General features: G+C 37.6%; 1 protein-coding gene across 2 annotated transcripts; it reads left to right on the forward strand.

Moving 5' to 3' along the window:
* The first annotated feature begins 330 nt into the window (after positions 1-330).
* LOC131334687 (putative disease resistance RPP13-like protein 1) lies at positions 331-6,403 on the forward strand. Of its 2 annotated transcripts, none has more exons than XM_058369859.1 (3): positions 331-4,120; positions 5,005-5,302; positions 5,800-6,403. In XM_058369859.1, exon 1 carries the CDS (start codon positions 1,029-1,031, stop codon positions 4,068-4,070), a length of 3,042 nt encoding a protein of 1,013 aa, XP_058225842.1. In that variant the 5' UTR covers positions 331-1,028; the 3' UTR covers positions 4,071-4,120; positions 5,005-5,302; positions 5,800-6,403. The 2 variants fall into 2 exon arrangements, with proteins under 2 accessions (XP_058225842.1, XP_058225844.1); XM_058369861.1 differs by having other exon boundaries at positions 5,005-5,273; positions 5,800-6,357.
* Positions 6,404-25,469: the final 19,066 nt, after the last annotated feature.

Raw genomic sequence — 25,469 nt, forward strand, 5'->3', positions numbered from 1 at the left:
AAAGTTGTTATTGGTGGAACATCTATACACATGGTTCAAAAAGTTGAAAAAACAGGTTTAGTTCCAAAACAAATCTACCCGTTTTGAGTAGGCTGTGTAGACATGGCATACGAATAGAACTGCTTGGTTTAACTAAAATCGTGTATAGGTGTATATAGTGCACGAGCTTTCCTTCTCAACTAGGGTAGGTAAATATATACGTGTAAACCTTTTCGTTTTATTGTATGGTAAAGTTACTCTTGGTAAACTTTCGTCCTTACCTCCAACATGATACCAAGAGATTATAATATTTTGATCTGTTAATGCAACCACAAATTGACCTTGGGTTCTTTTGCATGTCTTACCTTCTGTAAATCTATTGCTGCCGGCCACATTGACTTTTTATAGCTATTGCTTCCGGCCAATAGAATACATTTTTTTTTGCCGGCCAACTTGATTTTTTAATGCAACTACCGATTGCCCCGGAGGTCTTTGTTTTTGTAATTGCTGCCGGCCACCTTTTATCGTAACCACCAATTGACCCAAAGGCCTTTATTTTCCTTTTATGTCTTTACCTTATGGGTAGCTACCGCTCCTGGCCAGTAAAATAAAATATAGCTATTGTTGCCGGCCGGCTTGATTTTTTTAATGCAACAATCAATTGACCAGGAGGTTTTGTTTATTTAGTACTATGTCTTACCTGCTGTGTTGCTCATGGGTATTGTATCAAAATTTGATTCTTGTTTAGAGAGCTTGGTTTCTGTATGTCTTAATTACCTTCTGACCGACGTTTTGATTGTTATCTCCTACGTATGACATGGTAAAATTATTTAAGCCTTGTTTGGTCCTGCAAGCAACTCCCAGTAATGGTCGAGTCTTGAATCAGAAAACTTGATTTTCTTTTTCATATATTCCTGTCACCTGCCAGTCAGTGCACCTAACTCACTCCATGAATAATAAGATAGACATTCATTCCATAGATGGATTCTGCTCACCCACATAAGGTTGCAGAGGCTTCAATCTTGGTTTCCTGAACAACAGAAAAATACATGGCTGGAGAAGCAGCAGTTGGAGTGCTGCTTGACCGTTTGGCTTCCAAGGAGTTCATCAACTTCTTCCGGGGTCAAAAGCATGACGAAAGTCTCCTCAAGAAGCTGGAGGTGAAGTTACTTGAACTTAATAAGGTGCTTAACGATGCAGAAGACAGGCAGATCACTGATCGAGCTGTGAAAGCTTGGCTGGACGAGCTTAAAGATGCTGTCTACCATGCTGAGGACCTAGTGGATGAGATCGCTACCGAGGCTTTGCGGAGCAAGGTGGAAGCCGATTACCCAAGAGGCAAAAAAAGGTTACGAGATTCTCTGATCTCGACTTTCACTTGGTTATTCGACCGTGGTGGAATGAACTCCAAGTTAGAGCAAATGATTGGCGTGTTAGACCATTTCGTCGTGAAAGCAAAAGATGTACTTGGTTTGAGAGAAGTTGCTGGACGGAACTGGTCCCAAACCAGGTTGCCAACGACTTCTTTGGTGGATGAATCCTGTGTTTATGGACGAGAGAATGACAAGGAAGAGATAATGAAATTGTTGGTGTCTGATGGAGAAAGTAGTGATAAGGTAGATGTGATTCCAATTGTTGGGATGGGTGGGGTGGGCAAGACCACCCTTGCTCAACTTTTGTACAACGATGGCAGATTAGATGGGCACTTTGTTAAGAAAGCATGGGTATGTGTCTCTGACGTATTTGATGTTTCAAGGGTCACACTAGCAATTGTTGAGGCAGTCACTGAGAGGGCTTGTGATACAAAGGACCCAAACTTGCTTGCGGTCAAGCTGAAGGAATCATTGAGTGGGAAAAAGTTTCTTATCGTATTGGATGATGTTTGGAACGAGAACTATGACAATTGGAATGCTTTGATGACTCCTTTCAGATTTGGAGCACACGGGAGTAAGATTATCGTTACGACGCGCAATGAGAATGTTGCATCTATCATGCAAACAGTTCCTATTCATGGTTTGCAGAGATTACCAGAGGAAGGTTCTTGGAAATTGTTTTCCAAACATGCATTTGAGAAGGGAGATTGCAATGAACATCCTAACCTTGAAAGCATTGGTAGGAAAATAGTGAGAAAATGTAAAGGCTTGCCTTTAGCTGCAAAAACACTGGGTGGTCTTTTGCGCTCCCAACGAGATGTTAAGGATTGGAATAATATACTGGAAAGTGCCATATGGGAATTATCTGAGGAGAAGAGTAACATACTTCCAGCCTTAAGATTGAGCTATCATTATCTCCCCTCCCATTTGAAAAGATGTTTTGCTTTCTGTTCCATATTTATTAAGGATTATGAATTCAACATGGAGGAATTAGTCTCAATTTGGATGGCAGAAGGGTTTTTGGTGAAATCCAAGAATAATAAGACAGTGGAAGAAGAAGGTTATGAGTGCTTCAACGAATTGCTTTCAAGGTCATTTTTTCAGAGATCAAATGCTAAAAAATCTTTGTTTGTCATGCATGATCTTGTTCATGATTTAGCTCAATATGTGATGGGAAATTTCTGTTATGGGCCAGAGGATGGCAAGCCATGTGGTACATATGAGAATGTACGCCATTTCTCTTATGTTCGAGGTAAGTTTGATGGCGTTGATAAGTTCAAGGTAATTAAGGATGCTAAGTGTTTGAGGACTTTCCTTCAAATAGACCGTAGAAAACCTCACTGTTCATTGTTGAACAAAAAGGTGTTGGACGAGATTATTTCAGGAATGTCACGTTTACGGCTGCTATCGTTGCCGAGATATGGGATTGATGAATTGCCTTATTCAATTGGCAAACTGATACATCTACGCTTTTTGGACCTCTCCTATAGTCAAATCACTCAGCTGCCTGAATCAGTCTGTACCCTATATAATTTAGAAACATTGTTGTTATCTAATTGCTATTCTCTTACAACGTTACCAGCAGAGCTTATAAAACTGATTTCATTGCGTCATCTTGATTTAAGTGGAACTAACTTAAAAGAACTGCCAATGCATATGAGTAGGTTGAAAGATCTCCAACGACTAACTGATTTTGTAGTGGGAAAGTGCAGTGGGTCAGGTATTAATGAGTTGAAAGAGCTTGATGGTCTTCAAGGAGCAATCACCATCGCAGGTTTGGAAAATGTAACAAGCAGCAACGATGCATTAGAAGCAAAGTTGAAGGAGAAAAAGCACCTTGGAGGGTTAACATTGAAATGGGGTAGCACTGCGGAGGATTCAGAGAAGGGAAGAGATGTTCTCGAAAACCTAGAGCCTCATACAAACTTGAAGCGCCTTGAGATTATAAAGTATGGAGGCACAAAATTTCCTACTTGGTTAGGAGATCAATCGTTTTCCAATATGTGGTGGTTAAGTTTGGAGAGGTGTGAGAATTGCTTTTCCTTGCCACCACTCGGCCAAATGCCTTCTCTAAAGATGTTATGGTTACGGAATTGTCCAGAAATTGAGTTTTTTCCGAAAGGGGGTCTGCCCTCCACATTAACTTTTCTTACTATCAGCAATTGCAAGAAACTGAAGGCTCTGCCAGAACAAATGCATACCCTCCCATCTCTTCAGAATTTAACGTTAGGGAATTGTCCAGAAATTGAGTCTTTTCCGGAAGGGGGTCTGCCCTCCACATTAGGCAAACTTACTATCAGCAAATGCAAGAAACTTGTTGGTGGCCGAAAAGATTGGGGTTTGCAAACACTACCCTCCCTCACAAGATTTTCACTGTGGGGTGAATCTGAAGATGTGCTGGAGTCATTCCCCGAGGAATGGCTGCTGCCCCCCACTCTTACAAATCTCACCTTCGGAGATATGCCGAATCTGAAATCACTCAACGGAAGGGGCCTTCAACCTCTTGTCTCTCTCAAACGCATGCAAATTACCGATTGCCCTCAGCTCCAATCCTTGTCGGTAGAGAGGCTTCCCACTTCCCTCTTACAGCTGGTAAGTTTTAGCTGTCCATTGCTGAAGGGTCGTTACCGCAGGGAGGAAGGAGAAGACTGGCATAGGATTGCTCACATCCCGTTTATATGTATCGATGGTGAAGTAATCAGTGAGGAGGAGAAATAAGTCTATTTCCACGATATGTGGGCAGGGGAAACCCTAAGCTTCCCACTCAGGTATTTGTTCCGCACTGCATATACAATACTTAATTCCAATTTACCCAAAAAATACTTAATTCCAAGAAAAATTCAACATGTCATTACTTCATTCCATTCATCTTTTGATTCTTGTGTTATTAAATGGAGTACTCCAGCTAGCTAGCATTATTAATTTCTCAACCACTTCTCTTTGTTTTTTCATTTGTGTAGATGTATGGGCTTCCACATTCATTTCTTTTCCTCGTAATTTTTTTAGTTATTTCTTTTTTCTTTTTCTGCGTATAAACATGAGTATCAGATGGTAATATAATTCCAAATGATCATAGAATGGGCACCAAGGCCAATTACATTTGTGGTTGTTATTTTTAGTGTTTGTAGTAGTAGTAGCAGCAGTCGTAGGTTGAAATGGGGTTGAATCAATCTACTATACTGCTTGATCAGATCACCTTTTTTGGTATTACTTTTATTTTTTGCTCACCAGACTTTTTTTTTTTTACTTCGGATTAGGCCAAGACCGCAACTTTCAAACGTCCTTATTTGGTTTTCAAAAGATGGAAAAAAAATGCTTTTTAATTGTATAAATCAGCAGAGAAACGCTTTTCAATTGGTCCTATGGTTGGGCATTCCACTTGGTTTAATGCTGAGCTACACAAGAACAGATTTTTCTGTAGAAGAAACGTGAAGGTCTAACTGAGACCGTATTCAGACTATTTTGGACCCTTCCCTTGAGTGGTTTAGCCAAAGATGTTAGCTTTTTTCACTTGCATTTTCTGTAGTTCCGTTAAGTTTACTTTCCACAGAAAAAATGTGATATTGTTTTGTCACTTTCCATTATAATCTACTTGGTCCTTCTGTAGGGCATCTAAGCTAATGCATATTTCTCTAATTCTTAATTTTTCTAGGTGGGTATTGTACTGAGCATAAGCTCTTGCGGAATCACAAAATCTCAATCATGGCTGTTATTTGATAATAACTTTTGGTGCGGTTGCATTGAATGGCTTCTAAAAGCAGGCTGATCTTGGGTGACCAAAATTGTATGAGAAGCGATGGCAGATCATCTAGGCCGTGTTTGGATTATGACTTTGTGAAGGAAAGCGCTCGTATCGCTTAGGCATTACATGATTGTGATCAAACCAATTTTCAGTGTGTGACATGGCGGAAACAAAGTTGGGTATATAAGTCCAAGCCCTATGCCCTAAGGTGCTGCTATCTTTATCTCTTTGTCTCATCACAAAGTCAAGTGACAATTTTCTTGGATTTCTGCTTTTATCAAATCCCATTTCTATGAGCTGGAGTGCAATTGCAATGAGCTTACTCTCTTTTGATTTTTATTTTTTTTGCAGCAATTATGTATCAGCCCCTATTGGCATGTTAATGTTCTACATTTGTTACTTGCTTTATATATGAGAAAGGATAGCCAAATTAGTACTCGTAGAAAGAAAGATGCATGCACATAGCTTTTTTTGGTACATACTATGAGGATTAACTTGTGATCCTTGAAGTTGGTACCACATAATATTCGAGATCAAAATGTAACGCACTCCGAATATGGGCAACCACGATAATTTCTAGACTTAACAGATGGTATTCATGTGCATGAACAATGAAGCATTACTGTTTTCCTTATTACTGTAGGATTCTGAACTTTAAACTGCAATTATTCTATCTCTTCCATGACTGATTGCCAATTCTTACAGGAGGCCTTGGGCCGGACTTTGAACTGTCCAGTGCATGTGACTTTCGGTGATGTGGGCTCAGAGATATCCGGGCCCACAGGCTTTGTTTTGGACCATAAGAGAGGGCTGGCATGGCCACCCCCACCACCTCTGCTGCTCAATTTTCTGAGGTGGTGGTTGGTCTGTTACTGATGCTGATGCTGGTTGTGATTGTGGTTTTGGTGGTGGCGTTTACTGGAATCCGATGACCGCGCCGGACTGCAGATGGGCTTGGGCATTAGTGTCAGATGGGCTCTGGCAGGAAAACAGACCAAGAGATCTGTTGAAAGAGGGCCTTTACTTTCTCTTCCTCTCATGTTGTTCATGAGTTATTCTTCTCACTTTCTTCCTTTCCTTCTAATTCTTCCTCTCAGTTGTTTTCTCTGTTTCTGTTGATGGCTTTTGTTTCAGATCTTGTGCTTGCTGTATCTGAACTGTTTTTTTTTTTGGTGTTCTTTTCCTTCTGATTTTTGTGGGCTTTGAAGAGGGTTTTGATGATCTTTTTAAAAGGAAAAGGAGGGAGGGGGGCAGTGGTATTGACAGCTTTCCTCTGCTAACTTTTGTTTGAGTGTTCTCTCCTCTTTAACATCTGTTCTGTTCAATTTTCCTAACCTTCCTTTTTTGCTGCCTTTAGAATGGGGTCACAAGACACCTTCCGCCCTTCCTTTTCCCTTTTCTTTTATGTTTTTCTAATGCTCACCTATAAGATTGAAATAAATAAAGAAAAAGGGGAAAGTAGATGCATGGCCAAGAACTTTCTGCCCCAACCACTACACAATCCAGTCCAAAAACGTTGCACAATATTAGGAAAATCTTGAAATACAAAAATGTTTGAATTAAGTTAATAGTGTGCAAGAAAATTCGTAACGTACTATATGGACTATTATGAACCTTGTTTGGTTAACACAAGCATCCCCTGTTCTTGTCGATGCCAAAATTCTAGTCCATAAATACCATTTCATCAATTAATTTTTCCTATAAAATTAATCAATGATTGGACTTTATCATTATGTTCACGTCTAGGGATTGCCAAATTCACCTCCATTGGTACGTACAATACCAATTGCTTCAAATAGTACTGCTTCACCATTACTAGCGGTAAATGAAGTCCCAGTCATTTCACTATCGAATTAAAGTATTTAACACTTTTTGAGCCAAAATTGGCCTAGGGGTAGAAATTACCGCAGCTTTGTCCATAAAATTGGAGTTAGCTAGGTGAGTTTCGAGCAACCTGTATGGCATTCGCAATTTTCTCTATTTTTTATAGAGAAAAACTTAAAAACAGAGCTCTGTAGTTTCTAAGGAGATGGATCGGACTGTCCAGAACACTTTTGAACTGTCCAAATTTTAAACATTCTTTCGAGGAAGAGTTAACTCTTTTCTCTAAAAATTTCTTTCATTTAAATCCGGACCGTCTAAAGCCGAGATTGCACAGTTCCATGAATATGGAATCATGGCTACTCCGTAAACTACATTTATTCCATAAACTCCGCCCTCACGTACATGCCAATGCACGCAATTAAATCCATGAATAAAAATTACAATCTTGGTTTTCTGCACTCTTCGTTTCCTTACTGTCTTGTGAGTGATCTCTCTAGTACTCTGCAAACAACAGAAAAAAACATGGCTGCGACCTTGATTGGAGAAGCACTTATTGGCGCTGTAGTTGGAGTGCTGGTTGTAGGGGGCCGAAATATCCGAAGGATCATAGGTTCACAAGGTCCAGAAGGGGGAATAAAGGTTCACACGTTGTTTGATCCGTCGTCCTGCTGTCTCAGTTCATCTGTAAATAAGGGTGAGCTTCGGCATGATGTGTCATTAGTCATCCGAAGGATAGACGGATTCCCGGGTACTTCGCCGAACGTTGTATGCCTTATCCGAACATACATATATTTGAGCTCGCTCGGTGATCGTACTACGCCCGGGGACGTCCTCTCGTTCGGCTAAGTTGTTCTTCGGAAAGAACACCAAACGCCCGGAGATTCTTCGTGTGTCAGGAATGGGCTCCACCGAGTACAGTAGTTTATAGAACCTTCCAGAAATATCTTTTGATAAGTAAACTGTCCTTTCTGATATTCGAAATGACATCTCTGAACGATGTGACATTTCTGACATCGACCCATGTGACTCTGTAAGATCTGGGAATAGGCGCTCATTAAATGGCCCTGCTGCAGGACGTCATCCGAGCATTAAACAACACGTGGAAAGTAAAACCAACTTGCTCAGCACTCTACCCCTTCACCTATAAATAGAAGAGCACCACCGTTAAGGGAGATGATGAGAAAAATTTCTTATGTGTTGTATTCTCTCTACTACTAGCTTATTTCTTGCCAAACTTCTCTCTCTCTCTCCACTTACTGACTAGTTCGTCGGAGCTTCTTCCCGGAGGAACATCCCCCTCCGGTTCTGTAGGTACCTCAAGTTCAACACCGTCTCCCACGGTCCATCAGACAGAGAAAGCTACACAGGAAAGATCACGAGGAAAACCCACCCCCACACTGGTTGAGCGTTTGGCTTCCCTGGAGTTGATCAACTTCTTCCGGGGTACTGGAAAGCATGACGACGAAAGGCTGATCCTCAAGAAGCTGGAGGAGACCATGGTTGAACTCAATAAGGTGCTCAATGATGCAGAGAACAAGCAGTTCACTGATCAACATGTGAAACGTTGGTTAGACGAGGTTAGAGATGCTGTCTACAACGTCGAAGACTTGGTGGATGAGATCGCCACCGAGGCTTTGCGGAGGAAGGTGGAAGCCGATTGCACAAGAGGCAAAAAAAGGTTACGAGATGATTCTCTGATCTCGACTTTTGCTCGGTTTTTTGACCGTGGTGGTATGATCAAGTACTCCAAGTTAGAGGAAATGATTGGCTTGTTGGATCATTTCGTCGTGAAAGTTAAAGACAAACTTTGTTTGAGAGAAGTTGCTGGATGGTATTGGTCCCTGTTAGGACCACGGGTCACGGTCTCTCTGTGTTGGCAAATTCCAAGACAAAAACACATTTATTTGTATTTCCATTTATTGAGTTGTATTTTATTTATTTTCATTTCTAGATTGTCTGTTTAGGAAGTGGAAGGAAATCAAATCCATATCTAATTGCGAGTGAGTGAATCGAGCTAAAATGGTATGGATTGATTGGGTTATCAACCGGAGCAACCTTTCTTGATAAGGCGAAATTTGGGAGCGGAACAAGTAATTTTTATACCGTCTCTTTTCGGCTGCTAGGGCAAGGGAGAAAAGTGGCAGTCTAAACAATTGCCTTTGAATATAAAAGAAACAATGAAAAGGGAGCAGCGGCTATGCATGTGGTTTTAAGAAAAACAAAAAGAGGACAGCAGGAAATAGACTTCGGTGAATGAAGTCTACTTTGTATCTTGGAGTTCCAATCCAATTGATGGATCATTGAGCATACACGACATCTCCAAGAGGTTTCAACATCTTCTTCAACTTATTTGAGAAAAGCCTTAAGGAGGATTCCTAGGCAAGTTCAAGTCCTTCGGTGGATTTTCGGGAGGCAAACTGAAGGCTTGTGGATTCAAGGTAGCGGCGGTCAAGCATTCAGAGAGGTGTATGTGGATTCGGCAAGAGCGTCTAGGTTTAGGTTTGTGGAGTTCAACCTTATCGTAAGAGTTTTTTGTAACCTCGTTGTTTAGTAGTGTTTGATTTCTTCCCGTGATTTTTTCCTGTTTTGGGTTTTCCACGTATATCTTGGTGTTCGTTGTTTGTTTGCTTTCCGTTTGTGAGATTGATTTTGTTTATCGCTTGGTGAATCGTTGATTGAGATTAAAACATAGCAAATCTTTAAACCTTGAGGAGCTAGGATTTTTCAGTCCCAAACCAGGTTGCCATCCACTTCTGTGGTGGTTGAATCCTGCATTTATGGAAGGGAGGCTGACAGGGAGAAGATAATGAAATTGCTACTCTCTGATGGAGAAAGTAGTGACGGGCTAGATGGGATTCCGATTGTCGGGATGGGTGGGGTGGGCAAGACCACTCTTGCTTGCCTATCTCAAAAAAAAAAAGACCACTCTTGCTCAACTTTTGTACAACGATGGCAGATTGGATGGGCACTTTGTTAAGAAAGCATGGGTATGTGTCTCTGACGTATTTGATGTTTTAAGTATCACAAGAACAATTGTAGAGGAAGTCACGGGGCCGGCTTTTGATGCAAAAGACCTAAACTCGCTTCAGGTCAAGCTGAAAGAATCATTGGGTGGGAAGAAGTTTCTTATTGTCTTGGATGATATTGGAATGAGAACTATGAACATTGGGGACGTCTTGATTATTCCTTTTAAATTTGGAGCACGCGGGAGTAAGATTATTGTCACAACACGCAATGAGAAAGTTGCATCTATCATGAAAACAGTTCCTATTCATGGTTTGAAGGAATTACCAGAGGAAGATAGTTGGATGTTGTTTTCCGAACATGCTTTTGAGGAGGGTGATTGCAATGCACATCCCGACCTTGAAAAGATTGGCAAGGAGATTGTGAAAAAGTGTAAAGGTTTGCCTTTAGTAGCAAAAACACTGGGTGGTCTTCTGCACTCCCAACGGGGTGTCAATGAGTGGAATAATATACTTGAAAGAGCAATATGGGTGTTATCAGAGCAGAAGAGCAACATCCTTCCAGCCTTAAGATTAAGCTATCATTATCTCCCTTCCCATTTAAAAAGATGTTTTGCTTATTGTTCCATATTTATGAAGGATTATGCATTCAACATGGAGGAATTAGCGGATCAAAAAAAAAAAAAACATGGAGGAATTAGTCTCAAATTGGATAGCAGAAGGTTTAATGGAGAAGCCCAAAAATAATAAGACAGTGGAAGAGGAAGGTTATGAGTGCTTCCACGAATTGGTTTCAAGGTCATTTTTTTAGCAAAAATTCTAACTCCACACCCAAACACACACCCATTTACACACCCCCACTCATAATGGAAGTGGGGCCCATACACACTGGATGTGTAGTGTGTGCGGGCTCCACCTCTATTGTAGTGAGGGTGTGTAAATGGGTGTATATTTGGGTGTGGAAGTAGAATGATTGTTTTTTCAGAGGTCAAATGCTGTTGATTCTAAATTTGTCCTGCATGATCTTGTTCATGATTTGGCTCAATCTGCGGTTGGAGATTTCTGTTATAGGTTAGAGCATGGCAAGCCATGCGGTACTTCTGAGAATGTATGCCATTTCTCGTATGTTTGTGGTAGATTTGATGGCTTTGATTAGTTCAAGGTAATTAAGAATGCTAAGTGTTTGAGGACTTTCCTTCAAACAGACCGTAGAACCAATGGCAAGCAATGGTTGAGCAAAAAGGTTTTGGATGAGATTATTTCAGGACTAACACGTTTACGATTGCTATCTTTGCCGAGATATGATCAGATCCAGGAATTGCCTTATTCAATTGGCAAACTCATACATCTATGCTTTTTAGACCTCTCCTACAATCAAATCACTCAATTGCCAGAATCAATCTGTACCCTGTATAATTTAGGAACATTGTTGTTATCTAATTGTCATCTTCTTATAACCTTACCACCAGAGCTTGTAAAACTAATTTCATTGCGTCATCTTGATTTAAGTGGAACAAACTTAAAAGAAATGCCAATGCATATAAGTAGGTTGAAAGATTTCCAACAACTAATTAACTGTTTTTTTAGTGGGAAAGTGCAGCAGCTCAAGTATTAATGAGTTAAAAGAGCTTCATAGTCTTCGTGGAACAATTTGGAGAATTGTGAGTTTTGCTTTTCCTTGCCACCACTTGGTCAACTGCCCTCTTTGAAGTCGCTTAGCATCACAAAGATGCCCAACATAACGAGCATGGGCCATGAATTTTATAGAGAGAGAGGGTCTTTAAGCAAACCGTTTGAATCTCTGGAGGTTCTACGTTTTGAAGAAATGTCAGAGTGGGTGCAATGGATTCAGTTAGATGCCGGAGAATTTCCTCGACTTCAAGAGCTTGAGGTCATCAACTGTCCCAATTTGATCGGAGGCCTACCAAAAAGGGTGCCTTCATTGCTGAGACTTGAGGTAGAGAAATGCCCAAGGCTTGTGGCTTCGCTTGAGAGGGCTACCTGTACACGCGAGGTAGTGTTGGAGGAATGCAAAGGGGTACAGTTTGAGATGCAAGGTGTACCTTCCATTAAAATTCTGAAGATTATGTATTTTGCAAGTTTGGAGGAATTTGCAATCGAGCTGTCAACACTAACAAATCTGAAGGAGCTGAGGGTAGAGAATTGTCCAAGGCTTTTGGCATTTCCGGAGGGAATGATGCTCGTCAACAATTTGAAAAAGCTTTACTGTTCGGTGGTGTCCGAAACTAGAACTCCCACTATCTGTGGAGATGAGTCGCTGCTACACATCCCTCGAAAAATTGACCTTGTTTGGCTGTGAGAGTCTAAAATCCCTCCCGCTCGGTTTATTCCCAAAGCTTTAGTCTCTAAAAATTGAGGATTGTAATAATTTTGAGACCCTGGTGATTCCAGAGGGGACTGAGCTCAAAAATCTGACACTACTTCGAATTTCTGATTGCAGGGGCCTTCAACTTCTTGGCTCTCTCAAATACATGCTGATTTGGAATTGCAGTCAGCTCCAATCCTTGCCAGAAGAGGGGCTTCCCACTTCCGTCTTAGAGCTGTTTATTATGTACTGTCCAGTGCTGAATCCTCATTGCCGCAGGAAGGAAGGAGAAGACTGGCATAAGATTGCTCATGTCCTGTAACGCCCCAAGCAGACCACTGGCCCAGTACCCCGATTTTGATCCACAAGCCACATCACATGGCCCAAAAGCTTAAGTACAAGGTACTAGTAGTAACCCACAAGGTTTGTTATATGCCCAAGATCATCCATGTAGACTTCCGATGTGGGACGGGGTGTTACAATCTCCCCAACTTTATAGCCTCGCACCCTCGCGAGGGGTTGAGCACTATAATCACCGACACTAATCAAACCAAATTAACCAACAACCAAATCCAACCAAACTCCAAAGGCCCACATGGTCGTGTACATGGATGGCTGTGATACCACCTGTAACGCCCCAAGCAGACCACTGGCCCAGTATCCCGATTTTGATCCACAAGCCACACCACATGGCCCAAAAGCTTAAGCACAAGGTACTAGTAGTAACCCACAAGGTTTGTTATATGCCCAAGATCATCCATGTAGACTTCCGATGTGGGACGGGGTGTTACATGTCCCACTTATATGCATCGATTCTGAAGCTGTCTTTGACCAAGTCTATCTCGGTCCAATAGACCCTGAAGAGGTTACTAGCTTTTTTTTTCATCTTATAAAGATGTCAAAATTCCAGAGATTTTAATCTTCTTTTACACCCGAAACAGGCTTGCATGTAGAAAAGTATGGGCTAATTGCAAGCTGCATTCTCCAAGCTGTAACACAATATTGTTATTGTCCTAGCTTGGTGCGCATTTGATGATCTTTCAATATTATAGTACCATTGAAACTTCTGTTTATTATGAGCTGAAAAATCAGTGCCAAATGCATGGTGGTTAGGCATAAAGTAGAATAACTTGAAGAACTGAGATATCGTAAGCATGTCCTTGGTAATTCTCTTTCAAATTGAGTAGTTTGCCTTTGAACTTGGTGCTTGTTTTAAGCCTGAATGTTATATTCTTTTACGGTGTCATGCAAGTGACTGTTATTATTTGTTTGTTTCGCTAATTTGATTTACTTGGGATTAGGCGACGACCGCGGCTTTCTGATGTTTTTCTTTTTGTTTCAGTTTCCAGGTTTGAAATTTAACTGACCGATGATAGCAAAGAGCAAGAGGCATGCACAGCTCATGCACAGCTATGCAAGTTTGATCTTCCATCTTTCTCTTAATATGGGTTCTTTGTGTTCTATTCTTGCTTGGAAATTAGTATCTTTTTCCAGAAGAGATTGGAATGTTAGAAAGTATTTTGTTTTACAAAACATTGAAATAAATGTCTTAATTGTGTATGTATCAGCCGAGAATCGCCTTTTAAATTGCTCCAAGGGTGGTGCATTTTGGTTTTATGCTGAGCTGCACGAGGCTGATTTTTCTATAGAAGAAACCTGAAGTTCAGACTGAGTAACGTATTTCAGGGTATTTCTATCACAAACTAGTTAGTGCTTCATTTTTTGCTTGGGTGGTTTAGCGAAGATGTTACCATTTTTAGCTTTGCATTTTCCATATTCATAGTTCCCTTGAGAGCATCTCCAGCCTTCACCCATTTTTTCCCTCAAATTTGAGTTAAATTTTGGGTAAAAATCCATTTTAAGTTGACACATCTCCAACCATCAAACCCAATTATATATGCATTTTATTCTTAATGGCATAATCGTAAATAAGGTAAAACAATCAAATCCAAAATGAGGAGACCTGGTACTCTTCTCTCTCCATCTCCGTCTCTCTCTCCCCTAGAATCAAACACAAAAAAAATTTCACACATACCCAGAACCGGACACAACCACAAAAGACAACTCTGAAACTCGTTCATCATCATCATCGGAGGCCAGAAAAGAAGATGACAACTCTGGGGGACCCAAGAAGGCTTAGAGGTCACAACGCCGCCACCGCTTTCTGCATCGCCTCTTAGACCGCCGCCGCTGCCAACGAGGTTCTCTCTCCCTCCCCCCCCCCCCCCCCCCCCCCCCCCCCCCCCCCTCGACAAAAGTTGTCCCAGATTTGGGCAAAGAAATGAGTAAAACCCAAAATGGGGAAGGGTTTGAGTCAAAGATTAAAGAGAGATTATTATAGTTTTTGCCCCATTTTTAAATTTAAATCTTAAAATGGGTCAAGGTTGAAGATGCTCTAAGTTCCATTTTCATAACAAAATGCGATTTTGTTTCATCCATTTCTATCATAAACTAGTTAGTGCTTCTTTAGAACATTTAAGCAACTGCGTATTTCTCTAATTCAGTGGTTAATATTTCTAGGTTGGTATTCTACTCAGCATAAGCTCTTGAAGCATCAAAAAATCTCAATCATGTGGCTGTTATTTTTAAAAGCTTACAACTTAGGTTCGGTTGCATTGCCGGCTTCCGAAGCAGGCGGATCTTGGGTAACCAAATGTATGCAGCAATGGCAGATCATTTAGGCCATGCTGGGTCATGACTTTGCAAAGGGAAGCGCTCGTATCGCTCTAGCATTACATGATTGTGATCAAAACAGTTTTTAGCATGTGACATCGAGCAAACGAAGTTAGCTATATTCAGAGTTGCAACTTTCTTTACTGTTCTTTGAATCCTCACAAATTCGATGACATTTTCCTAGGAAGTTCTGCTTTTTGTCAAAGTCCAATTTCTTTCAGCAAGAGTGTATGTGCAGTGGATCTACTCTTTGATTTTAATTTTTGCAGCAATTGTACTGTAGCCCAATTTCTTCGTGTTTTAAAAGCAATAAACATATGGAAGTTCTCAGGACATTCGTGGTCTTTGCTGATTAGTTTACAGTTTTATTTTGTAGTGTTTAGAAATAGATATAAGAATAGTCATAATTTTTTTGTCCACAGTCCATGCATTAAAAGTTGCTTTGGGTGATTAGCTTCCGACTTCTTGTCCCTTGTGTGCTTGGGAGGCCATTGATTTGTACTTGTAATGAACTATTGAATAAGATTAATCCCTGTTTAGTTTTGTCCATTGGTGAGCTCTTTCTGGATCCACTTCGATTTTCAGACCTCTCATTTTTGGAGCTCGGGTTGATCATTAAGTGCACCAAATTTCATATTGGTCGGATAGCAACCAAACACATGGTAGATACATAGTTGTCTTAGATAGAATATGTTCAATCAATTGCGGCGATTTTGGCGAAGTTGGATTAAAAAAAAAATGGTGGCGAAGTTTTTTTTATTTGATAAAATGCATTCCATAACCATCAATCACTCACTATGATTTTTGGCCTGAACTAAAATGCGAGCACCAGCATTGAAGTGGGCTCAAAAAGGACCCACAAAGTAGGGAAACCAGACGGATGAGAACTGTGAGAACGGTCTCCTTTTTCCTTTGAACATTTTTTTTTCTTTCTAAATTGTTGATTTGACCATGTTTGGTGATAATTCAAGATGATGAGTTTAGGTGAAAGGAAGGGGAAAATAACCTTCCAAGGTTTCAATGTGCTCTCTTTTGTATCTTTTTATTTATTGATTGGAATGTTTTTATATCTGGTCGAACTCTTAAATTGTAAATTTTTATTCATTAATTGGAATGTTTTTATATCTGGTTGACTCTTAAATTGTAAAGATCCAAAAAAAAAAAAAAAAACTCTTAAATTGTAATTAAGATGTTTGGTGAATTCAACATTTTTTCCCCTTCTCTTTTAAGAGATTTTCACCAAATAGTCTATGTTGGAGGGTTCAACACGGCTTGTATTTCTAGGACGAGGTTCATCTGTAGGACATGACGTAGAGACCATTCATGCAAAATGTCAATTTCATGGTTACATTCGCAAAAATTTGATCAAATTACATTTGCTTTGTATCAGAAAAAGAAACTTACATTTGTCTCAAAAACATCAAAGAAAACTTTGATTGTACTTGAGATTTTTGCTGTACAAGACTTTTCACTTGTATCTTCGAGAACAACCAAATAGTCCATCTTGGTACTCTTATATTCCTCATTTTTCTTTCTGATGGAATTGACCTATGTTCATGCTATTACCTGAGGTTTTTACTTCTTGTACTTATCGATCTATTAAGGTGTTCTCCATGGATGAGGCTGCTAATTATTTTCCATATCCTATTTTGCAGCATGTGGGTTTGAATCAAAATGGAACTTTTAAGAAAATTGTCCCAGAAAAATAAAATTAATGAGATAGAGAAAGAACTTGACAATAGATCACTTTTGGTATATTGCAACACAGGCAAAAAGTTTTAAATAGCGTCAAAAGTTCGATCAATTGCGGTCACTTAGAAATTCACTGGCAATTTGGTCCTTAGTGATTCTATACTTCTCGTTTTCATTTTTCACTTTCCTTGTGGTATGTGTGATCTTGGATTTGATGGGGAAAGAAAATTGAATCTATACATTCCTATTCAATTTTTTTTGGGCATACTAAGTAGGATGATGCTATGATGCCTCCAGTCATTTTGAGGACACCGTAATTTTTGGCATAACTTTACCATTATGAGCATAACTAAAACCCATTACAAGCATAACAGAACTCAAACAAGGCATATCCAAGGAATATTCAAAAAACCAACCAAGGCATAACAAACAAGTTATGCCTTGCTATGGTTCTATATGCTCATAATAGTTTTAGTTATGCTCATAATGAATTTTGGTCATCCTCATAATGGTTTTGTTATGCCAAAAGTTACGGTGTCCCCAAAATGACCGGGGACACCAAAGTCATTCCCTACTAAGTAAAATGTATTCTGGCAAACATAATTTCGTTTTCTTTTTGGTTTTTAAACTCAACAAAGGCAGGGGAAAAAAAAAATTATTGGTTCTTTCACTACAAATTTGATATTTATATCTTTTCCCATTCCTATCTTTTCTCTTCAAAGATCCATCGATAGTATTACAACATTTGTAATCTTCATTGCTCTGTTGGTCAATATTTTTGGAAAGGAATTATAATGTAAAACATGGGTGATTTGTATGTTGTATTCATCATTTCTACAATTAATGCACCATTAGCATACGTAGAATTGCCAACTTCGTTTAACGTACGACAAGCTTGTGTTACTACTTTGGCAAATACACTCACTGTCTTTGTTTTTCCCAAGTTCAAGTTCAGTTTCATGACCAAATGGTCTAGTTTACAAAACTTTTATTTCTTGATCATATCCATGTAGTGCTAAGGAAATTATTTGGGAGGCTTCTTTCAGCAAATAGGAGGAAACTGCCAGAAACCAAAAAAAAAAGAGGTGAAAAGGAAACTGCCTGGGTTGGTTCACTTCCACCACAAATTCCCACTCATAAAAACTTTTTTACCGGTTGTTTCCGTAAAGAAGAAGTTATGGAGTCCAATTGCGACCGTCCAAAGTTTTTTTGGACAGTCTGGGTTGAAAATCAATTCTTACCGGTAAGAATTGAAAACGAATCTCAACCATTAATTGCGCGAATGGACGGCTGTGATCCGTGAAAAAGACATCCTCATTCCCAATCAGTTAGATAATACTCCCTCCGTCCCTAATTAATTGTCCACTTTCACTTTTTCCAAATTTTTTAAAATGAGTTATATCTTTTAATTTATACTATTTTTCATAATTTTCAAAATTTTGTCTAATAGAATCAATCGAGATCTATCAAACAAGATCCATATTGCATATAAAAAATATTATACTTTGGAAGATATAAATGATTTTTTAAAATGTCCAGAATAGTAACGTGGACAGTTAATTAGGGACGGAGGGAGTAATGGAGATGGAGGAATCAAACCGTGTGGGGTTGCTTAAGTCTTCATGAATCAAACCGTGTGGGGTTGTTTAAGTCTTCAGCACTATGAATTATTGCCCCTGACCCCATTTTTTGCTTTACAGCTTTACCTCGTCTGGTCACCTTCCTAACTTCATGCCATGTTTCTCCTAATCAAAAAATTATAGACAAAATTATAGACTATGGCTTTATAGTTTTGTTTTTATTTATAAAAAAAAATCACTTTTGTGAGTTTTACGTCAAACTTTTTGTTATTTACAAGGGAAAAAAGAGAGAGAAGAACCTCCCCTTTTTTTTCCAGCAAATAGCTAGTAGGAGGTAACCCAGGAAAAAGTTGCAAAAGGAAAAAGGAAAAAACCGTGTGGTGTGGGGGTGGGTTCTCTTCCACCACAAATGTCCAATCCAGATAGAATGGGAATCAAATGGTTTAGTTTACAAAACTTTGATTTCTTGATCATATCCATGTACAACTGGAGGTGCTAAGGAAATTATTTGGCAAGCTTCTTTCAGCAAATAGGACGAAACAGCCAGGAAAAAAAAAAAAAAAAGAGGTGAAAAGGAAAACTGCCTGGGGTTGGTTCACTTCCACCACAAATTCCCACTCAGAAAAACTTTTTTAACGGTTGTTTCTGTAAAGAAGAAGTAATGGAGCCCAATCGCGACCGTCCAAAGTGTTTTTAGACAGTCCGGATTGAAAATCAATTCTTACTGGTAAGAATTGAAAACGAATCTCAACCATTGATTGCGCGAATGGACTACTGTGATCGCACTACTTCGTGAAAAAGATAACAACCTCATTCCCAATCAGTTAGATAATATTGGAGATGGAGGAATCAAACCGTGTGGGGTTGCTTAAGTCTTCAGCACTATGAATTATTGTCCCTGACCCCAATTTTTTGCTTTACAACTTTACCTCGTCAAGTCACCTTCCTAACTTCATGCCATATTTTCCCTAATCAAAAAATTATAGAATAAATTATAGACTATGGCATTATAGTTTTGTTTTTATTTAAAAAAAAAATTCACTTTAATGAGTTTTACGTCAAACTTTTTATTGTTTACAAGAAAAAAGAAAAAGAAAAGAGATGAACCTCCCCTTCTTTTCCAGCAAATAGCTAGTAGGAGGTAACCCAGGAAAAAGTTGCAAAAGGAAAAAGGAAAAAACCGTGTGGGGGTGGGTTCTCTTCCACCACAAAAGTCCAATCCAGATAGAATGGGAATCAAATTATCACTTGCTCATCAATTGATTGTTCATTGCTAAAAGTATAGGGATGTATGTGAAAGTTCCCCTAAAATTTATTGCGAAAAATAAAAACAGTATATCCGAAAGTGAAATAATACTGTATCGAATTAATGGCTTTAAATAAAAAAAAAAATTTCCAAACCCATTCTAAGTGTCCCTTACATATCATTCAAGTAGGTCCGAGATGCATTCTTTAGTTCATTACACTCTTCATTTGTAAGACGATCGAGCAATGCTTGGGACACATTCAATCTTATATTCTGTCTCACAAGTAATTGTGAGAGGATGTTAAGAAAGAAATGATGTAAATTTGAAAGTGAAAGATAGCTGTGGATATATCTTTTACTTTGTCTTTATTTTCTTTTTTATGAATTCACTTGTTCGCTTTGTTATTTGAGGTTTTTACTTTATGCATGTACTTTTCCATTTGTTATGGTGTTCTCAGTGGATGAGGCTGCTTATTATTTTCCATATATATATATATATATATATATATACCTTATTTTGCATCATTTGCGTTTGAATCAAAATGGAAAATATTTTCAAGGAAACTGCCTCGAAAAGATAAAATTGATAAGCCGGAGAAAGAAAGAAATTGACAACAGATCGCTGCTTCTGTTAATGCAAGACAGGCAAAAAGCACTAAACAGGATCAAAAGTTCAGTCATCTGGCTAAAAATTCACTGGCGATTGGATCCTCAGTGATTCTATACTTATAGTTGTTCGGCTAAATAAGTCACTTAGTTTTTTTTTGTTCATATTTAAATTTTTTTCGTATTCGTTAGTTTTTTGTCAATTTTTTGGATATTATTGTTTATTCATGACGAGGAATTTAACAAGTAAAATATTCGATCGAAATCCAATTTATTCCGGTTTACAATTTACGATCGAAATCCAATTTTTTTTGTTAGTTTTCCAATTTATTCCAGTCATTGGTGGGAAAAAAAAAAAAAAAAACCTTTACCCCCACCCCTTCAACCACAGTTAACAATTTTATTCTCTACATCTCATCTTTACAACTCCTTTAACATCTCATCTTTATTCTGATCGACAACATATGAAGTTCTCTTTTCTTCCAATCTCTCATCTTTATTCCAGCCGGCCAGCGCCACCTCCAGACATCTCTCTCCATTCCTCTCCCTCCAAACTCCTCAATAAATACCTCCTCTTCCTTCACCTCCGAAACCACAGCAAACACACACCTCTCTCGCCCTCAATACGTCCAAACCCAGTAGAGGAATAGGTGAAACCGAGCTCCGGCCATAGAGGTTTAGTGAGATAAACCATAGAGAGAGAAAAGTGGGTTTCCCACCTACACCACCTCAAACTCCGAATTACCACTTCCAAACTTCCTTACCCACCAAAATCCTCCCAAAACCGCTACTAACTTCCCTGAATCGAGCCTAAACCCCCATTCCCGTCATCCCCCGAGAAATCGAAAACTTTCAAAAACTTGTTTTTAGCTTGTTTCGACCGAACCTGAGGTAGGCAACTATTTTCTTACTCTCCGTAAGTATAATAGAGTAGTTTTGACTAGTTAAGAGAGCTTGAAATGAGTCCAAACAGAAAAAATAGCTTACATGAGTTTTTTGCAAAATTAGCTTACATGTGTTTTTTGCGTTTTTAGCCATTGTAATATTATTTTTGATCCCGACATTCTATTTGATATTATTTATGAATATGATGGCCCTTATGATATTAACTGCATATGCCTTATGATATTACTAATATGACACGCGACTGAGATGATATTATTGATTGGGTAATAACGATTGGGTATAAAACGTCACAATTATATCAATTTAATTTTTTATGTTAAATTAATTGAAGAAATCATGAGTTTTTGTATTTGTTCCTACTATATTCTAATGATCTTTAGTATTGGTGATTGTAAAATATATATATATATATATATGTGTGTGTGTGTGTGTGTGTGTGTTATTTAATTAATAACATGGTTCATTTAGTAAATCTTGAAAAGAAAAACTAATAAATAAAAATAAATCAATATACGAGTATTATGAAAGGATAAAGTAGTATATTTTTATGAATAATATAAAAGTGAATGGATTTGTAAACTCACGTAGAAAATATTTCTACTAATTTATAAGTAATAAAGAAAAAAATATAGTAAGTTAATAACAACTTATAAGTTATTTTAGAAAATTAAAAAATTAAAAAACTGAGAATTAAGTGTGAGAATACAATAAGAAAAAAGAATAGAAAAAAATGAAGATATTTCCTATTTATGTTATGTAAAGGAAACAATAATATTTAAAGTATGTACAAAAAACAAAAAAGAAAATAAACTTCTAAAAAGACATAACTATATGTGTAATAATTTTAAAAAAAAGAATATTAATTTTTCGGAGATTTAAATTTGGGTATTTTTATTTTTCTGAAATTTTGTTCCGTTTAATAATTATCGATATTTGAAACTCCAGATCAATTCATTATTGTTCATCATAAGAATATAATAGTGTTGAGGTGAATTGGAGATATTGGGAATTCGTGTTTGGGAAATAAAGATTATTGTTGGAAAGAAAAATTATTTAATTTTTTATATGCTTCATTTAGTAAATACTAAAAAGCAAAAGATAAGGAAAGATAATAATAGTAAATTAATATTACAAGTATTATAAAAAGGCTAAGATTAACTATGAGAGCAAAAAAAAAAAAATTTAATATTACGGTTTCCAATTTTCTATTAAATTAGAATACTTCTGCAAAAAATGAATTACATCTCTTAACAATACATACTTGATTGGATATAAAATGTCATTCTAATAATGTATCTACGTCCCAATAAAAGGCCACTCTAAATCCGATAGACCAAAAAATGTACGAGAATAATTAAAACACCAAGCAAAACAAAATGGACGGTATTGATCGTCTTGATTGTGTTGCGATCATATGATTATTGTACATTACACAAAAGCACAAGACATTAGTTTAGAAACAATAAGGTTCAACGCATAGATTTTAAAGGAAGTTGTTTAATAATTTTTTTTGATAACCGATCTAAACCATTAAGATTGCACATCTTATCGATTCTATATTTGTCGCCAACTTCAGTGATAATCGGATGTCAGCAAGTATATGTTTGGAACACATTTGATGCTTATGTAGGTATTAAATTCCTTTAGTTCACAACTCGATGACCGCTTTATCTATTTTTTCAAAATCAGAACCGTCTATCTTTTGTGTAAGAGAGATTAGATCATTCCTACAAAAAATGAAGTAAATTGATTATTGTTACAAACTTTTTCGGACATAAGTTATCATTCTTATGTTCAATTTTTGTACCAATGAAACATCTTCATAAACCGGAATAAATTGGATGGAGCCTAATATTCCAAAAAATAACTAAATCAACAATAACAACCAAATCAACAGCCTTGATTGTTAAAATAAATGATTAATTTACTGGGGTCCATTACATTTGACTGTTGAACATAATCGCAAAACATGTTTACATTTTAAATTTTTTCCCACTTAACCACAGTTAAACATTTTCAAATAAAAAAGAAATGAAAAAAAGACAAGTGGGGTATTGTCATGGCTCTAGAGGTTATTGTTATGCCTTTTAAGGGTTATTGTTATGCTCTTATGTGGTATTGTTATGCTTCTTCTACTTTTGGTTTTCGTTATGCCTTTTATGATTTTTGTTATGCACTACAAGAAAAATTACTTTGGGTGATGAATGAAAATCGTCACAAATTGTATGTTTTTCGTCACAAATAATATAGGTGACGAAAAAAATTTGTCGGCTAAAGGTTGTCGAGGATTCCTACCTGGAGACGAAATCAATTTTTCGTCACCTATAGTGTCTTTTGATGACGAAATATTTCGTCACCAAAAAGTGAATAATTGGTGACGAATTTTTTTTCCTCGCTTATTGTGCTATTTGACGACAAAAACAATCGTCACCAATGGATCACATAGGTGACGAAAATTTTCGTCACCAATATAAGTAATTGGTGACGAATTTTTTCGTTGCAAAAGACGTTTTCATATGGGAAAAAAATCCTTCTTTTTTGCTCCTGCTGGGTTTCGAACCTGAGTCCCTTGAATTTTTCGTGCAAGCTCCGACCAACTGCACCACATACACTTTTCAATAAATTTTTGAAATATCTAATATATAACATGTATGTTTAACATGAAAATGTATTTTGAATGTAATTTTGAACCTTTAAACAATAAAATTAGCAATTTTGATAAACATGAAAGTTGTAGGCAATTGAGTTATTGTTTAAACCCAATTTGAATTATCTCAATCAGAGTTTTTAGTAAAGAGTTATGTCCGAAATACATTTAGTGACAAAGCACAATTCATAAATTTCGTCACGAAAGGTACCCATTTGACGACAAAATATATTTTTCGTCGCTGAAAGCGTTAAAATAGTGACGAAATTATTTTTCGTCACCAAAGTTAAGTATTTGGTGACGAAAAAAATATTTCGTTACTAAATTGGTCACATTTGGCGACGAAATATATTTTTTGTCACCAAATGATTATCTTTGGTGACGAAAAATAATTTCGTCACAAATTTTAAGCTTTCGGCGACGAAAAATGTATTTCGTCGGCAAATGGGTACCTTTGGTGACAAAAATATATTTTTCGTCGCTAAACAGGTATAATTAGTGATGAAATTATTTCGTCACAAAAGTTGTCAAAATAGTGACGAATTTATTTTTTCGTCGCCAAATATACTCATTTAGTGATGAAATTAAATTTCGTCGCCACTTTATCGTCACCAATGTTCATTTTTCTTGTAGTGATGCCTTTTATGATTTTTTGTTATGCTATTTGATGGTTTCCGTTATGGCCATGTTGTTATGACTCACTAGTTATGCCATTTAATGGTTTAATTATACTTAATTTGGGTTTATGTTATACCAGTTTGGAAAATGTTATACCCATGAAATTCACGTGTTATGCCTTTTTGGGTTTCATGTTATGCCATTTACTGGTTTTATTATACCCAATTCTTTGACCTGTTGGAGTTACTTGTTTGACTGGTCAGTTTTGGTTAAATTTGTAAGGATGATGCTATGGTGTCCCCAGTCATTCTGAGAACACCATAATTTTTGGCATAACCGACCATTACAAGTATAACCAAGACTAGTGATATGTATAACCAAGGCCTTACAAAAGCATAACTCCCAAAATCTCCAAAATTTTTGAAAATTTTGGAGGTTATGCCTTTGTAGGCCTTGGTTATATATATCACTAGTTTTGGCTATGCTTGTAATGGTCAGTTATGTCAAAAATTACGGTGTCTCCAAATGGCGGGTGGACACCATAGCATTTCCCAATAAGGTGGCATAATCTCGTCCGTCGGATTGGTTGATTTTGGTTATGCCTTTGGTTGATTTTGGTTATGCCTTATTATGGTTCTGTTATGCTTGTAATGAGTTTGAGTTATGCTCTTAATGGTTTTATTAAGCCAAAAGTTATAGTGTCTCCAAAAGGAAGGAAGACACCGAAGTGTTGTTGTAAATGCATTGCCAAACCATCGGATGATGCTATGGTGTCCCCAGTCATTTTGGAGACACCGTAATTTTTGGCATAATTTCACCATTATGAGTATAACTAAAACTCATTACAAGTATAACAAAACCCAAATAAGATATAACCAAAGAATATCCAAAAAATCAACCAAGGTATAACCAAACTCAACCAAGCCATAACAAAAAAGTTATGCCTTATTATGGTTTTGTTATGAGTGTAATGGGTTTTGGTTATACTCATAATAGTTTTGTTATGCCAAAAGTTATGGTGTCCCTAAAATGACCGGGGACACCGAAGTCATTCCCCAAACGATCTACTTGTGTGGTACTATATAGTTAATTTGGTCTAGCTAATTAGGATGATGCTATGGTGTCCCCGGTCATTTTGGGGACACTGTAATTTTTGGCATAACTTCACCATTATGAGCATAATTAAGACCCATTACAAGCATAATAAAATCCAAACAAGGCATAACCAAGGAATATCCAAAAAACCAAGGCATAACCAAACCCAACCAATGCATAACAAACAAGTTATCCCTTG

This window comes from Rhododendron vialii, chromosome 7a (genome assembly GCF_030253575.1).
Source record: "Rhododendron vialii isolate Sample 1 chromosome 7a, ASM3025357v1".
Classification (NCBI taxonomy): domain Eukaryota; kingdom Viridiplantae; phylum Streptophyta; class Magnoliopsida; order Ericales; family Ericaceae; genus Rhododendron; species Rhododendron vialii.